Source organism: Dicentrarchus labrax, unplaced genomic scaffold (assembly GCF_905237075.1).
Source record: "Dicentrarchus labrax unplaced genomic scaffold, dlabrax2021, whole genome shotgun sequence".
Lineage (NCBI taxonomy): Eukaryota > Metazoa > Chordata > Actinopteri > Moronidae > Dicentrarchus > Dicentrarchus labrax.
In genome coordinates, this window is record NW_026136712.1 from 11,498,265 (window position 1) to 11,514,182 (window position 15,918).

At 40.9% G+C, this 15,918-nt stretch overlaps 2 protein-coding genes and 1 long non-coding RNA gene across 4 annotated transcripts; all 3 read right to left on the reverse strand.

Moving 5' to 3' along the window:
- Nucleotides 1–681: 681 nt before the first annotated feature.
- Nucleotides 682–6,856, reverse strand: prodh2 (proline dehydrogenase 2). The gene is made up of 11 exons (XM_051416668.1): nucleotides 6,730–6,856; nucleotides 6,001–6,463; nucleotides 5,584–5,774; nucleotides 4,438–4,564; nucleotides 3,435–3,506; nucleotides 3,227–3,307; nucleotides 2,664–2,807; nucleotides 2,360–2,526; nucleotides 1,992–2,102; nucleotides 1,518–1,606; nucleotides 682–1,292 (listed from the first exon to the last, which is right to left on the reverse strand). Exons 2-11 carry the CDS (start codon nucleotides 6,229–6,231, stop codon nucleotides 1,117–1,119), a joined length of 1,389 nt encoding a protein of 462 aa, XP_051272628.1. The 5' UTR covers nucleotides 6,232–6,463; nucleotides 6,730–6,856; the 3' UTR covers nucleotides 682–1,116.
- Nucleotides 6,857–8,083: 1,227 nt separating this feature from the next.
- On the reverse strand, nucleotides 8,084–9,805 carry LOC127372846 (uncharacterized). Of its 2 annotated transcripts, XR_007886738.1 has the most exons (4): nucleotides 9,622–9,805; nucleotides 9,341–9,501; nucleotides 8,833–8,926; nucleotides 8,084–8,614 (listed from the first exon to the last, which is right to left on the reverse strand). It is a non-coding gene; the product is annotated as an uncharacterized LOC127372846 (long non-coding RNA). The 2 variants fall into 2 exon arrangements; XR_007886739.1 differs by lacking the exons at nucleotides 9,341–9,501; nucleotides 9,622–9,805 and adding an exon at nucleotides 9,031–9,103.
- Nucleotides 9,806–10,385: 580 nt separating this feature from the next.
- Nucleotides 10,386–14,839, reverse strand: tbx6 (T-box transcription factor 6). Its single transcript, XM_051416649.1, has 8 exons — nucleotides 14,548–14,839; nucleotides 13,525–13,738; nucleotides 12,946–13,213; nucleotides 12,698–12,841; nucleotides 12,498–12,568; nucleotides 12,336–12,394; nucleotides 11,953–12,220; nucleotides 10,386–11,863 (listed from the first exon to the last, which is right to left on the reverse strand). The coding sequence occupies exons 1-8, from the start codon at nucleotides 14,615–14,617 to the stop codon at nucleotides 10,627–10,629; spliced, it is 2,331 nt and encodes a 776-aa protein (XP_051272609.1). The 5' UTR covers nucleotides 14,618–14,839; the 3' UTR covers nucleotides 10,386–10,626.
- Between the last annotated feature and the right edge of the window lie 1,079 nt (nucleotides 14,840–15,918).

A 15,918-nucleotide genomic window follows, 5' to 3' on the forward strand; every position in this document is an offset into this window, starting at 1 on the left:
AAGAGGCAGCAAACGCAGAAGGGTATCATCCTGAAATAAGTCTTTCATAACCTTCATTCTCTGTTTTTCTACACATTAAATACTCAGTAGCTTCTCCCTGGGATCACATCCTGTTCTGGATATAGGGGACAGTACAAATAAACTGAGTAATATTTGTTAGAACTTTAATGATATAAACTGAAGGTTTTTAGGCAATTTGAAAATAAAAACCTGGAGAGAGTCTTTGCTTTATTGACAAAAAGTGTTTGATGTTTTGATTTCTGTTCATCACACTGAGTATATCCAGAGTATAATAAAGAGCCTTTAAAATATATAGATATGTTTTGCTGTTTAGGTTTGTTTAAAAAGCCACCACAAAAGGTAAATAGGTCATATCAGCCAGACGTGATATTCAGGCACAAAACTAACCAGCAGAACATCGGACTCAGTCACTGTCACCACCACTGACATATTCTCTTGTTACTAATTAGTTGCTTCAGAGCAGCTTCACCAGCCACCACCAAAATCACAATTTCATAATCCACACTGAACCTTTTTCAACACTTTTCAAACCCAACTTTGGTTGTTTGGCAACGTCTAAATGTTAGTCAGTTTATATTTTTGTGGTTTGGCCAGAAGCTCAGAGGTCTGGTCTCCCAAGTGTTGTTTCACTAGACTAGCAGGCAAAAATGAAAAGAAGTATTCTAACATTTATGTAGTTTATTCCTATAAAACAAAGATATTGATAGTGTTAATGTACAGCAGAGATATTACATGTATTTCAAATGCATTTTGTCTTACAACTTCCATCGAACGTAACAAAATTGTTACACTTTTTGTTCTCACTTGTCATTAAATCATTGTTCAGTTCATACAGTGATGTAGATCAAAACTACTTTTTGCAAGATCCATTCTTAATTTACATTCACAGTGGGTTATGGATTGCATATGATCCTTTGGTGTTACAGTCTTAACTCCAGGTATATGTAATTGTATGGATCTGAACTTCCGTTGGCCTTCAGTGTTCCCATGTGGCTTCCTTATTCTGCACCATTTCCTGATTGGACACCTGAATATAAGTCTACACTCACTCACACACACCACCAGTGCCCCTTCTCTCTCTCTGCTGCTGGCCTGTTAGCTGCCTCCTCTCATCCTCAGCCTCCTGAAGAGCTCTTGCCTCAGTAGGTCCCTCTCTTTGCGGATTCCCTGCAACACCGACCGATTCTCCTGAGCTCGACGCACCAGGTAAGGGAGCGTGTCATCCACTGAGCCATACGGCACTGACTTGTATACGGCATAACCCTCTTTAGCTGGAGGGAAGGGAGAGACATGGGGAGATGACATAGTGACATGTTAGAGAACAGCATTTATTTTGTCATTACTCGTGTGGAGAATGTTTTCCATCCACATACACTTCCTAACACAATTTTGGGGAAATGAAGTCAATGAAGGGAAATGAAGTGCTTTCTGTGGTTGAATAAGACACAGGACCTCTTGCAGACAATATAAAGAAAACCAGTTGAAGCACAGCTCACCCAGCGTGAGGGAGACGTGATCACACATGCCCAGCAGCTGGCCAAAACACACTGAGCCTCCATCTTTGTCTATTCCCAACTCTTCCATCCTGGAGATGATACACACAATAGCTAGATCATATATAAGACAGTAGTACCCAACCTGGGGCTCGCTATAAAGTGTTATCCCAATTTCTGTAGATTTCTGTCTAATCTTTAGCTGGTTTTCCTCTAAATTACGGAGTAATTACACAGTTTCGGGACTCAACAAGCAAGGTAAAGATCGATGGTTTTAAGGGGTCACAGGCCAAAGGGATTGGGAACCACTGATATTCAGCATCAAGTGACATTCAAGTGAAGGTCAAATCAGATATTTCTGATTGGACTGGATTAAAATATCCATATAAAATTAAAGAAAAATAGTTTTACAACAGATAAGTGAAAAGAAAAACTACAAGGTAAAAGGTAAATGAGTTCCATGTGATTTTCACTGACCGTTTGGCGGCTCGTCTCACTGACTCCTCATTGTGAGAGGCGACTATGATCCTATAGCTCTCAGGTTTCTGGGATATGACTTCCAGCATCACATCCAGCGATCCGTTATAACTGCACAAACACAAGTAAACAGATGAAATGTGCTGGAGTCAAGTTCACTGTCAGAAACGTATTCTGTGTATTGTGAGAAGGGTCAAGTTTATTATGTGCAACAGCCTTCATCTCACCACAAAACTAATAAGCTTATTGTAATCCAGATAAACCGATTTTCAGCACAAATGCAGGTGCATTGGTAAAAAATGACTAAACCCAAACAAGTGTTAGATTCAACCTCATGTAGTTTATGTCTTGGCATTATCTGGTTCCACCTGTCATTGGTATCCTCCCAGCACTGGTGGATGGGGTCCCGACGACCCTCTCTCTCTGCCAGCTTCCTCTCTTTGTCCATGTAGGCTCCTCGTACCAGCTTGACTCCCAGACAGAAACCCTCAGTCTTGGACAGATGCAGAGCTTCTAACAGGAGAGACCTGGACTCCTAACGGACACAGACGCAGAGGAGGGTCTATTTGATAAAGTCTCCTTTTAAGAAAACACCTACTTAGTATTATATTCAGTTGAATGAAAATAAATGGTCTTATATGTGAAAATGAGAAGAGCATTAAAGACATTTGCCTTCAGGTAACACTGATATGTGTTCCAAATCCAGGCGCCATCTTTGTTAAACTTCTTCATCATCGCCATGGTGACAAGAGAGAGGGCAGGGTTCATGTAGGTGTACTCTGCATCAACCAGGACTCGGACTTTGTTTGCACTTGCCTAAAAAATACAAAAATAATGTGTAACCACACACAGCGGAGCTTAAAAATAGTCACAATCATTTACAGTTGTACAGCTGTCAGTTGTCAAGGGACAAATAAAATATGTTGGTGATTTTTTTTTCATTTTCTATCAAAACAAAAATAAAAAACATTGTAGCAAACTTTTGCACATGCACAATGAAGTTTTTATTTTTGTTCAGTTTATGATATAAAACGTAACTATGCATTAATGTTTGCTAAAAATATTGTATTTAATGTTCCATATCCGTCTGTATTGGTGGTAAGTTTAAAAAAGGGTACGTATGTTTATTACGCCCTTTTATCCTTAATTGTATGACCCTTTGGAAATCAATAAATATGACTTCAATCCATTTCTTCCATGTAATATAAATTTCCCATGGTGCTTCACATCTGTACCTCTGCTATTTTGTTGAGTCTCTGCAGGCCACAGAGGAAATGGGCGACTTCACTTTCATCTAAACCCGGGAAGTTGATTGCCTGAAAGAGGCAGTTTTAGTGCAAAGGTCAGAGGTCATTCAACATTTCATTTACCAGATGTATACATGAACTGGGGAAAAGGAAGCCGTCTGACGAACTGAGTTATTTTTGGGAATCATGGACGTACCTCTCCATCCATAGCTCTGACAAGGAGATTCAGGTCATACTGTTGTTGTGCGATGAGGGTTGTGAGTTTCACCTTGAAACAAGCAGCATAGACTCATCAGTGAGAAGAAAGACACAATGTATGCACTGAATCTAAAGAGAAAGAGTAGACACTGGGGAGGACATTCACCAAGGACAAACAGCTGTGGACACAACAAACACTAAAATGTGCACTATTATCTTTTTTTCCCACGTATTTGAACTACATTGAGCTGGCACAGGTCCATGACACATTGTGTCACGGTTCTCATATGACCTCGAAAACATGGACATTTCACAGAAGGTTTTTCTTGTAACCCAAATGCTCAGAAAATGAAAAAAATAACCTGGTAAATGTCATTAGTGTGCAGAGTGAAAGTAAAAGTAACAAACTCACTGTTAACATAGTCCACTTCCAACAAAGTCATGCATTTAAAACCTTTAAGTAAAATGATGTAACTATTATCAGCAAAATGTACATAAAGTGTAACAAATAAAAGTAAGCATTAAGCAGAAAAACTGTTTTACTATAATATATATTGTTTTTTGAGTACAATATAATATGCTAATATTATGTGCAATGTATGTTGTATTTTACTGCTGTAGATGTAATTTCAACTACTTTATATACTGTTGGGTAATTTAATCTACAGCAATGTATCATATACTATAAGATCATCATATGTTTGTAGCTTCGCTGTCCTGTGAGAATCCTGTATCTCTAAAAAGTAAACTTGGAGATAAGTGGTTTTCACTGGAGAGGAAGGGAAGGAAAAATTGTAATCTGAAATGTAACTAGTAACTAAAGCTGTCATAAAGTTGCATAAAGTCAAACATTTGTGCTTAAGTACAATACTTTTTTTCTTCTTTTTTTCTTGCATGATTACATTTAATTTACATGAAACATGCAGCAATTTAGTTAAAAATGGCATGGGGAGTAATTTCCTGAAAACATTATGAATGGTGACTGTGAGACGTTGTCTTACACACAGCTCCGGGCTGAGCAGGGCTGTGATCTTCAGCTGCATCATTGGGTCTTTGCTCCAGGCATTGCTGTGGGACATTCGCACACACTCCAACATGGCCTCCATGTTGTCGTCATATCTCTTCTCTCTGGTGGTGACAAAAGGCAACATAAAGCTTTAAATCTACTTCGCATTAAGAATAAACCCTATATAACTACTAATTAAAATGATCAGTAACTGGTTTAAATTTCACAGTTCATGCCTTTAAAAGGAGACTTTTTACATCAGCATACTAATTTGTATAATTGATTCCTTTAATAATTTATAATATCAGCAAAAAAGCACCAAGACATGACCATTGTTACCACATAGTGAACACAACTGGATCACATTCACAAACCAACACAATCAACAGGTTTTCACATGTTCTCTAAAGAAAAAGTCAGTGCGCTTCCACTATTTTCTCAGTCCTTTAATTATCTTTGAGCAAAACCATCAGTTTCCAATCACAATGTCCAGTTTAATTTGTGAAATAGGTTTGTTGTTTGTTTGTTTTGGGGGTTTTTTTTGTTGCATTTTCTGTTTTGTAAAATCTTCTGAAATAGATATTTCAGTTGTGAAATGTTTTTTGCATTCACCTGTTATGTTGTGTCCTGGAACATTTTAAAGGACCAGTGTGTGGGATTTAGTGGCCTCTAGCAATAAGATTGCAGATTGCAACCAGCTAAAACCCCTTGACTCAACTCAGAGAAGAAACTGTGGTGGCCAACAAACTTGTAAAAAAAGGAAAAGTCCTGATCTACAGTCAGTGTTTGGTTTATCCATTCTGAGCTACTGTAGAAACATGGCTGTTCAACATGGTGGACTCTGTAGACAAAAACAGTTCATTCTAAGGAACAGAAATTACACTAATGAAAACATGTATATTATATTACATTTCTGCCAATATTTTTCTGCTTTAATGTTTTTGGCTTTGTCTCTTTTGTATTATGGTGTGTTTTGCACATCTCATCCAGAGTTAATCTGATCAGGGGGTGCATAAATTACAAGTAAAAGTCAAGATCAGAAATAATTTAAACGAATATTAAACTTAAAATGTATTCCTCGACTTTAGAGCTGATCCCGTCAGAGACTGAGCACACTGAGTCATTAAAAATCCTGTCATACCCAGTGCTTTCTCCCAGATCCTCCTCGATGGGTACCGCCAGCATGGGCCTCAGTCCCAGCAAGCTCATCTTCCCCATGGACTGAGAGATCTCACTCTCATTCTCACCAGCCACAAACTGGGCATACACAGTGGGTCGCAGCAGCAAGGAAAACCCCCTTTTCCCAAGGAGGGTGCGCGCTATTGTCATCAGCTGAAAGAAGAGGAGAAGAAGAGGTGAATGAAGACAGAAGAGTGACAGAGAGGAGAACGGTGATTGATACAGTCTTGCTTTATACAATTATACCTTATTACCTTATACCTTGCCATACATAGAGAAGAATAAGTCCATGCCTCACTGAGTCTTTCTTCCATTCACTCGTCTTACTCATCCCATTTTCATGCAAATAATGATCATGAGTGGTAAACTCAAGTCTTACCTTCCCACAGTTGTTAACCAGCACAGGGAAGGAGCAGAAGCGGAAGATGCTCAGAGCCCGGAGCAGCTCACCCAAACTCTTCACCCTGAAGGCACTGGGATCCTCAAAGGCCAGATTCGCTGAGAGAATGTCGGGCTGCTTGACCACCACTGTCCTGGAAGCCATAGTACCCATCACCCTCAGCGACAAGAGGCGAGGGAGTGAGGGACGCAAACGAGAGCACATCATCATCCCGGGAAATGTGTGTGTTTGTATGTTACTGTCTCAGCTTGTTGGTGGACTCCTGATTTGAAGTGTTTGTATAAGTCTTCCTTTGTTGTAAAGTGTGTGCCGTCTGTCCACTGTGGAAGCTGGATCTGACATGTGTGTTTAATAGAAATACAAAGATCCAGAGTGTCAGAGAGACATCATCAGAGTCTTAGAGGTCAGCTCAGGAAGACATGGTGTCCTCTCATGTCCGAACCTGTTGGAAGAGGAGAAGGAAAGAAGAGCAGCAGTGTTTATGCAGTTACCAGCCTTACTGCATGGCAACGAACAGTGACAATGAATGACAGAAAAACTTGTTTCTTTTTGAAAATAAAGGAAAAAACAAAACAGCTTTAAGGAGCTCGTTGAGTAAAAATCAGGACAATTTGAATTAAGTGTCTGTTAAGCTACTCCAAAAATAACAAATGTGTCTGAAATTGACAAAAAAATTCCAAAAGAAACAAGTCAATAAAAACATCTTACCCTCCTCCTAAAAGTGACACTCAGAAGACCTGAATGATGAAAAGCTAAGCAGGTGCGAATCAAGGATTTGTGTGTAGACCCGTAAAATGCATCATCTTTTGGCTTACTCACTGGTTAATAAGTGACTACTTGGAATATTGAGTAAACATCAAGTTGACCCTTAGCATCAACTCACAAGTGTTCCCTCTTTTTGACATCAACCAAATGGACGTTAAAAGCTTCATCATCTTTAAAAGCAATTATCGTATTTGATCTGGTTATTTTTCCTTTTCTGCCAGAAGCTTTAGAATAAATTTGGTTATAAAAGGTAATTCCAGGCTGTGATCATGGATTCAGAAGGCAGGCAAATAAAAGTGGGTCAAATACAAGTAGTATTCATTTCACTGCATTTATAATCATAGCTACAGTAATGTTGCCTTTTTAACTGTGAAACAAAGCAAAAGTTTGAGTTGTTGATCCATTAGGGATGTTGCAACGAGGAATTTTACCATTTATGTATAAACTCTGGTGAATACACATACAAAATCCTAAACATTAAGTTTCTTTATTAACATTAATATCCCTCATTTCATCTACTTTGTATGTCTTCTCTTCTGTGCCTCCATTTTTAAAACATTACCTGACAATGTAGTATAACACTGTCCTGTATTTTTTAAAACTAAGATTAATATTCTTTATTTTTATTATTGTGCATACACATTATCTCAATACTTCTGTAATTTCAATCTCATTATGTTTAATGCTTATTGGCTAATTCTGCTGCATTTACAGCAACATTGTTCCTGTTAAATAGACAAAGAGATAGTAAAATCCCTCTGTGACCCAGGGAGTAACATGGACACATAACACTCAGGAGAGATAAGTTATATTCTGAGGGGGTTGAGTTGAAACATATTTTCCCAAAATGACCAAGCAAAGCAGCCAGGAGAGGAAATGATTAACTGCTGCCTGCCGACATCCTGATAAAGTCCTTTAACTTCACACACGGGCCACCAACTAGGCATGAAAATAAATATAGTTTCAATAAATGATTGATGCTGTCACTCTCAATACTAAAGGGTTTGGGGATTTTAAGAAACGCATGCAGAAATTAAAAGGAGGTCCAAGGCAGTAAAACAATCTTAAGAAATTCTTTATTTCATTTTATTTTCTTTCGTCAAGCAGAAGAGATGGGACACTAGAACCCCTGACATATTGACACTTTTTAGTCCAGACATTACCACTTTAAAATAAAAATTTGACATTTGGTAAATACCGATATTCACGTTTTTAAGAGATAATAAATTGATACCACTGTCATGCCTGTCTGTTCAATTTGAAGCTAGGGCTAGCGGCCAGTTAGCATGAAGACTAGAAAGGAAGGGGGGCCATCTACCCTGGCTCCAGCAGATCTAGCACTCACAGATAACACTGACCAGGGGATGAAGATTTAACCAACTCATTCATACAACATGAAAGAGATAGCAGAGACTTCCAAGGTTAAGAACAATTATATTTATTACATATACCAAGAAAACTTAAACATTAACATTACGAATAACAAGGTATGGGAACAATTGTGTTAATGACAATATAAACCATATAAAACAATGTCAGGATGAGCTACAGCCAAAAATACAAAAAGGGGCACTATTAAAGTAAGAACTCCCATTCAGGGGCAGGTTCACTGTCTACCAGGAAAATGTAAGAGGAAGACCCACTCTTCGCAAACGCAAAAGGTTGGTGAAATTACAGAATATACACACAAACACACAAAACTAAAGATAAAGTGCAAGGTGCAAACACAGCAAACAACACTCAACCGTGCAATAGAAGGAGTGGTTACTCGGCATATTAGGCCCCCGGCTTGAACAGGACCACCCCCCTTCCTGGATCAGGTTTTGGCCTAGAACACAGAAAGAAACATTAGGATGGGCAAATGGGAATTAAAGACACCTTTACTGCTATCATGTTAAACCCTCTTAACTAGCACAGTAACAACATACATAAAGATAAAACCTAGATTTCAGCAATGCAAAAAGGCAAAAAACACAACAACAAAACAATTACACAATGACCAAGAACCACTAAATGGTTATTAAAGGATGGTTTTATATGTTTTACCTTAACAGTCACGAGTCAGTAAATCAGCTCCCACGTCAGGCTGGAAGAGCTATTCATCACTCTGTCATCAGTCACCAACAATCCAGTGAGTGTGCTGTCAGTCAAAGAAAAATCTGGCCTATAACATTAAACTGTCAACCCTCTAAGCCACAGGACCTTAAAGCATGCAAATACAACAAAAGCACCAATAACGAATACCTCAAATTAATTCACCATACAGATGAGGGGTACTGTCTTTACAGCCTGAGGGTTTGCCTGGTCTATATATAGAGGGGTTATATGCTATATATGCTATATGAGCTACACCTGGTGCTCAGTGGAACATGATCAGGCTCACTTAAGGAGGACTAGCTAACCCCCCTGGTCTTAAGGTGGACCAGCTAACCCTACACAACCAAGCCCCCATTTTGAATCATTATCCCGATAATAATTTAATACCAGAGCCTAAAGTTCTAATATAATATATATGTTAGTTACACCTGGGCCCAAAAAAAGTGCGCACACTCACCAGTGGATTAGTGTGAAGGGCTGTTATAGGGAAAGATTGATGGGGGCCATATGGACGTACTCGCAGAACGCCATGGGGTGTCCGAATCGTTCATACTAGTCTTTTTCTCTGGGGTGGTATGAAGTAGTGTGGGTTTTCTGAATCCCATACAGGCCACAAAGCTGTTTAATAAGAGCACATGGTTGGTCACATGGTCTTGTAGTCATCAGGTGGCAAAAAGTACAGCAGGTTGGGAAGCATTGGCTACAGTGCAGTGTTCACATTTCACACCATTCCTTTACCTGGTGGAAAGGACCCTGGTAAAGACCTCCTTCTGGATGCCCCTGGCAGTGGCAGCTGGCAGGTTGCCATTGGATCAGAGAGGTCCTTCTTCAGATAATTCCATCCTTTTCTACCAACCTATGCTGCTGTTTGAGGAGCTCCTTTGCAGACAGGCCAAGTTGTCTACACTCCTCAAAATGAGTGGATCCATGCTCTAAGAACCGGGGCTCCCCTTCTGTGGCACTCTGCCTGTAGGAGTGAGCTGTGTACCGTCTGTTGCAGAGTGCACAGATTTGGCTTGAGGAGAGATTCTGATGTTGGTACAGTGGTTTCTCAATAGAATTAGTGGAGTTCATTACCTGTGGACCTTTGGACCAGTTATCTTAGCTAAAGTAAGCTAAGCTAAGCTGAGCATAATATTTAGCATAAAGAGCAGTATCAATTTTTTCATAATTCTTGAAAGCAAAAGAAAGCAGATGTCCCTCCTGTCAAAATGTTACTTCAATAGAAAACCTTTGAGGTGATCTGTTTTGTTTTGTTGTTGTTTTTTTATTCACCCTCCTTCGGTATATTATTTTTAGATTTATCTTTTTTTGTGAGTAGCATAAAAGAAACTATAACTTAATCTTGCGATACAACCTTGTGTGGTAAAACAATAAATACATCTACATTTTAATCTCCTCCCAAAAGATCTAGATGCTAGCAAACACAGAAAACCCCATGTTTATTCTACACAGTGACTTTTAACAGTGTTTCAGTTGAAAAGATTTTAATCACAAAAGCCTTGAACATGATATTTTTTTTATTTTTCACACTGGAATGGATATTTGAAAAAGAAAATCTTCAATTGCTATTTACAAACTTGGTTCAATTTCACTAAAATGTTTATCAGCTGAATTATTGGGAATACACACACACAGACACACTCACTACACTGGGCTACTTGAATAAATGCTACACATTGATAAAACCCCTAAAAGCGCTATCAAGCCAAAACATTTTGTCAACATTAACATTCCTACATTTTAAAACACAGCTCTTGTGCTCATATCCAGGTAGGACCCCTGGGGGTGGGCGTGGCCATGCTGGTGTTGTCTGTACAGATGCCTGAATGGGATGGAGAGGGATGAGTGAGGGTCCTGACAAAGCCGGAGGGGATAGGAGGGAAAGGCAGGGTAGAGGCCTGGGGTAGGAGTGGAGGAGGGAAGACTGGAGGGAAGTGATGGATCAAGCTGAGGGAGAAGAGACGGGTGGTGCAGTACCATCTCTGGGCGGTAGGGGGCAGCAGGATTGAACTGAGGGATGGCACTTATTTCAACTGGAGGGTATGAGGATGTGGAGGAGGAAGTGGAGGGATTGGGTAGGTTTTGAGGGTGGGCTGTTGGCGGCAACGAGGTGGCACACTGCTGGAAAGAAGAGGAGACAGCCAAGCAAGAGGAGGGCTGGAAAGGAGGGTGTGAGAGGGAGGATGATGAGTGAGTGAAGGAGGAGGGAGGGAAGGCAGCAGCAAGGGAGGAAGCTTGGGCTTGGTGGCTCAGGTTTTGGAGGTGCAGAGCAGGATGGGCTGAACCGGGATTTGGAAATGACATATTTTGCATGTGTGGAGGGACAGAGGGGAAGGAAAAAGATGAAGGGGCACCGTGAGTGGGTAGGGGCCACTGCAGGCTATGAGCTGGCAGATGGTTTTGGTTGGGGAGAGGCTGAGTAGTAACTGGATCAGGATTTGCACTAAGGATATTTGGATAGATAAATCCTGCTGAGCTTTGATCGCTGGGCACATTATTTCCGTTACTAATAGGTTCATCCTGCAGCGGCTGACTAGGTTGGGTGAGCAGAGAATGAGCTGATATTTGGCCCTGAAGACCTGGCTGACATGTGGAAGGTGGAGCAGGAAAAGAGGCCTCTGTAGGTGTGTGGGGGCTGATCGTCTCCGGCATGGTGTGATAGGCGGAGGGGGAGGAGGAGGACAGGAGTGGCTGTGGCGAGGAGGAGTTAGAAGGAGGCGGAGTGGGAAAGGTGAAGGAGGTCTGCTGCAGGGAGGGAGTGGTGGAGGAGGAGGAGAGCGTTGGGGAGGCAGAGAGAAGAGATGGATAGTCGATAGGAGGAATGGAGGGCTGGGGATTCGATGTATCGGAAGAGCTGGGGACGGGGAGGGAGGAGAAGGACGAGGAGGAATGAGGGAGAGGAGCAGAGGGGAAAGAGGAGTTGGTCTGAGCAGCAGGGAAGGTGGAGGTGTAAGCTTGTTCACCCATAGTGTCTGATCTGTGGAGGAGAAAATGAGGGAGAGATATATTAATGCTGAAAAGACTTTAGTTAAGAAGAACAAGAATAAATCTCTTTCTGGCACCTACCTTTCAATTATACCATTTGCCACCTCACTTCCTGGTGCGTTCTGCATCCCATTTGCCATGGAGATGCTGATATCAGACATCTGGGATGCCATGAATGCCTGGCCAAGGTCTAGTGACTGATCCGGGACCAGCGTGTCCTGATAGGAGGCCTCTTCCGGTCTGAACCCACAGGAGGGGTCAGGCAGCTGGGGCAGAGAGGCCAGAGCGAGGGCCTGCAGGTCTGTGCTGGTGGGCTGAAGCTCAGTAGAGTCGCACGGATCACAGTTCACTGAGAGAGACAGACAGAAAAGGTTTTCAGGATGACAGACAATTCAAGGCAGTTATATCAAAATAATGTCCAAATGAATGACTTAAATTAGTGTAAGTCTGTTTATTCCGCTTACCAATATCCAAGGTTTCTGTCAAGACAGAGACTTTGCGCTTCTGTCTTGCATCTCTTTGTCTGCAGAGAAAAGAAAGGAGTTTAGATCTTCCACAATATGTACTATATGTGAAGTATATGTATCTGTGTGTGTGTTTCTGTGTGGGAGTTTGTTGGGAATTACTTTTTGCTGTTCATGCCCTCCTCTCTGAAGCCTTTAGCGAAGGGGTTGGAGCTGATCTTCAGTTCTGTGATCTAAAAATAGGGGAAAAAACAATTTTACACTTGGTTTACCTTCCCTCTACTTCTGCTCTTAGTTCTTAATGTTGCATTGAATCTCTAGCACAGCATCTTTCTGAATATATATATATGCTGTTATAGTACCTTGTTGTTCTGGTAGGCAGTGACTGTGATAAACTGAGTCTCAGGGAAAACAAAGGAGTGTTGCCCCCCGCCCCACCTCAGCACATCCCTGGCTTCAATGACGTGAACTCTGGGCTGGTAGCGATGCAGCGAGTGCAGGATTATCTGGAAATAAAAGAAAAGAGATTCACTCAAAAGGCACTATAAAAACAAAATCTATCAATGAAGGTTTTGGGTTGTATTTGACGCGGCCAGTCTGCTGCACTTACATGTCCCTGTGTGTCCAGCGTGTTGTTGGTGAGCTTGGCGTAGTGAAACGAGATGGTGCGGCTCTGCCAGTGTGCACCCGTGGCAGGTGAGTCTGGGTGGATGAAAACACGGTCTGGTAGCCTCGCCTCTGCGCCGCCAACGGCCTGCCAGCCTCCACCTTGGAAACGATAGCGGGAGTTGTCTGCAGGGATGATGTCCAGGAGGAGGATGTAACGGAGAGATGGGTTCAGACCTGAGAGCTTTAACCTCAGCCCGGGGAACATCCGTCTAAGAGAAGGAGAGACAGTGGACAAAAGTTGGCTCTCTTTTCAGTAGCTTGTTCGTCCCATGTATTCGTGTGGCAGTCATATGTGATTTAGTGATGCATTCTGCCTTTTAAAATACACAGTAGCAGATAATGTTGAGAGCAGGGATAGAGAGAGGATACTGGACAGTAGAGGAAGTGAAACTTGAAGGGGAAGTGGACAAAAAGCAGAAAAGATGTAAGAATAGATAAACTCCTTGAAAGTACAGGAGGATTCAAAATTAAGAAAAACCCAGAGAGTGGGGTCAAAGGTCGGGGCACTATATCCTCTCACCTGCCCTTCTTTGTGATGATCATCTCTGTGCCCACCGAGCTGAACTGTTTCCATAAAGACGCGTTCTCCAGCTCCATCCTCACCTCATCTTTTGGGGTTTTGGTGACAGGCTCGTTGGGGACGGGGGGAGGGGCCAGCAGCCTCGGGGGCAGGGCTTTGGCCGCCATGTCACAGGCAGGAGGGAACAACGGCATGTGGGCTGGAGGCTGCCGGTCTGTGGGATGACACAAATCCAGGATAAAATGGTTAAAATAAAGCAAATGTGGGTGTATATTGTGTGGATCAATTGTACAAACCAATAAAAAAACAATGCTTAGTTAAATACATTTGGCTGAAACAAACTAAATAAGTAATAAGTAAGCACCGCCTGAAACATTTCTATGTTGGATTTATCACCTTTAAACTAGGACCTCCGTGGGATTGAATGAAGAATTCTTTATTAAACCCTCGATGATTGTGATAGAAACATTTGATGATTTGCTATGGATTATCAACTCTCCTTCCCTTGTATGTTTTTGTTTGAGGGTGATCCCTTTTTCCCAACTGATTACCTTTTGTAATGTGCCCTCTGTCGCTATATTCATGCATGATCACGACTTTATACATACTTTTTTAGCGGATTTATGTATATCTTTATTGTAATATTTGATCTAATATTTCTTGTTAATATTCTGAATGTATTGCTGATAAATTATATACCCAATGTTGGTTTGCATGATACTGCCATGGAGATTGGAGACACTGGAGATCCACTAACTCGGTGGTTACAGCCAGACATGCTTTAAGAAAACTCATCTTGATTTATTGTGATACCTCTGTACCTGATGAAGAGCCAATTGGGTTCTGGTTTTAAATGTATAAAAGAAAAATATTTTTAAAGGGAGAATTCTACAGCGGTAGACCGTTAAAATCGTGGATACAAATTTTAAAAGCAAAAGCATTAAACCCCATTTCTTCATGGATGTCCAGTCTCTTTCTTTGTCACACACACACACACATGCACATACACACACTCCTTCTCACCTCTGTAAAAGCAGTCTCCAAACCTTTGTGGTCCCAGAGTCAAACTGGGGTACATCTCCACGCTCAGCATTTTCCTTTTCTGTGTTTGTCCCTTTACTCGTCCTTTTCACCTGCTGCAAAGTAACATTTCACTCTTCAGCTCTTTCTGTCTCCGTCTCTGTTTCCTTCAACAGATTTGATAACTATAATAAAAATCTTCTGCTGTATGGGAGACCTCTTCTTAAAAATGTCTCGTTTCTTGCTTCTTTTACTCTTCCTATCCGTCGGTCGTCCTTTGCTACAAATGCCCACAGTGGTGACTTGCTCTGTTATATAGGTGTGTTGAGCTTCACACTTAAGGCCAAATGGCCCCTCTTTTGCCTCCCTGTCTCTCCACACGATACCCTCATCTTCCCTTCTGTCCCTGCTCGACAAACACAAACAACACAAGTCACATCTAAAGGTGATTATTGAAATCAAGGGTTTTTCTATACTTTTAGTGTCTGATAGGGGAAGGTATGATATTTGTTTTATTTCATGTCACTAATAGGTAGGACTCTACTCAAGTACTGTTTGAGTTATTATACTTTACTGGGGAATTTTCATTTATTTCATTTCATTTATTTCAACTAGATACTTTGCAGATAATATTATAACTATTATAAAATAGAATGTATTGCCAAGTTAAATAACCAAAACTATACAAAGTAAATCTATAGATATACATTTGCTCCACCAAATTATTTATAAATTAAAATGTTGCTTACACATTAATACATCATAAGTGAATACTATATCGTGTACTTTTGATACTTTAAGTACCATTTGTTGCTAACACATCTGTACTTTTACATGACTTTGCTTGTTGCTGAGTATATTTATGTTGTGGTGTTGATATAGGATATGAATACCCCCTCCACCACTACATGTCAGGAAAACAGGCTCTAAAGAATCCATTAAACATATTTATCTTCAGTTTTAGTCATTAGAATAACATTATTTAGTCAGAGGTACAGCATGTGTACAGCCATTTGTAATCTTACTTCTGTGATTAATTTAATAATTCTTGGAAATCCTGCTCAAATTGCAAATGCTTCTTGCACATACATAGAAATCTAGTAGTTTACTGGCAGCTCCCCTGTGGCTGTTTGACGACTTGATGACATGTTTCTTCCTCTCAGCAGTCTGCTTATTAGGCTCTCTCAGCAGGGAGTCAGGCCTTGAATGAAGGTGGAAGAGGAAGACAGTTTGGCCGACGGCTGCAATTTGGCCACAACGCAAATAGAAGTGTCTAGAAGTTCGAATTCAGGTATGAGCTCACTATTACAGCTGATTCTGGGCAATGCTTTCCTGGAATATTTAACACAATTTAACACAATTGAATGAATCGAT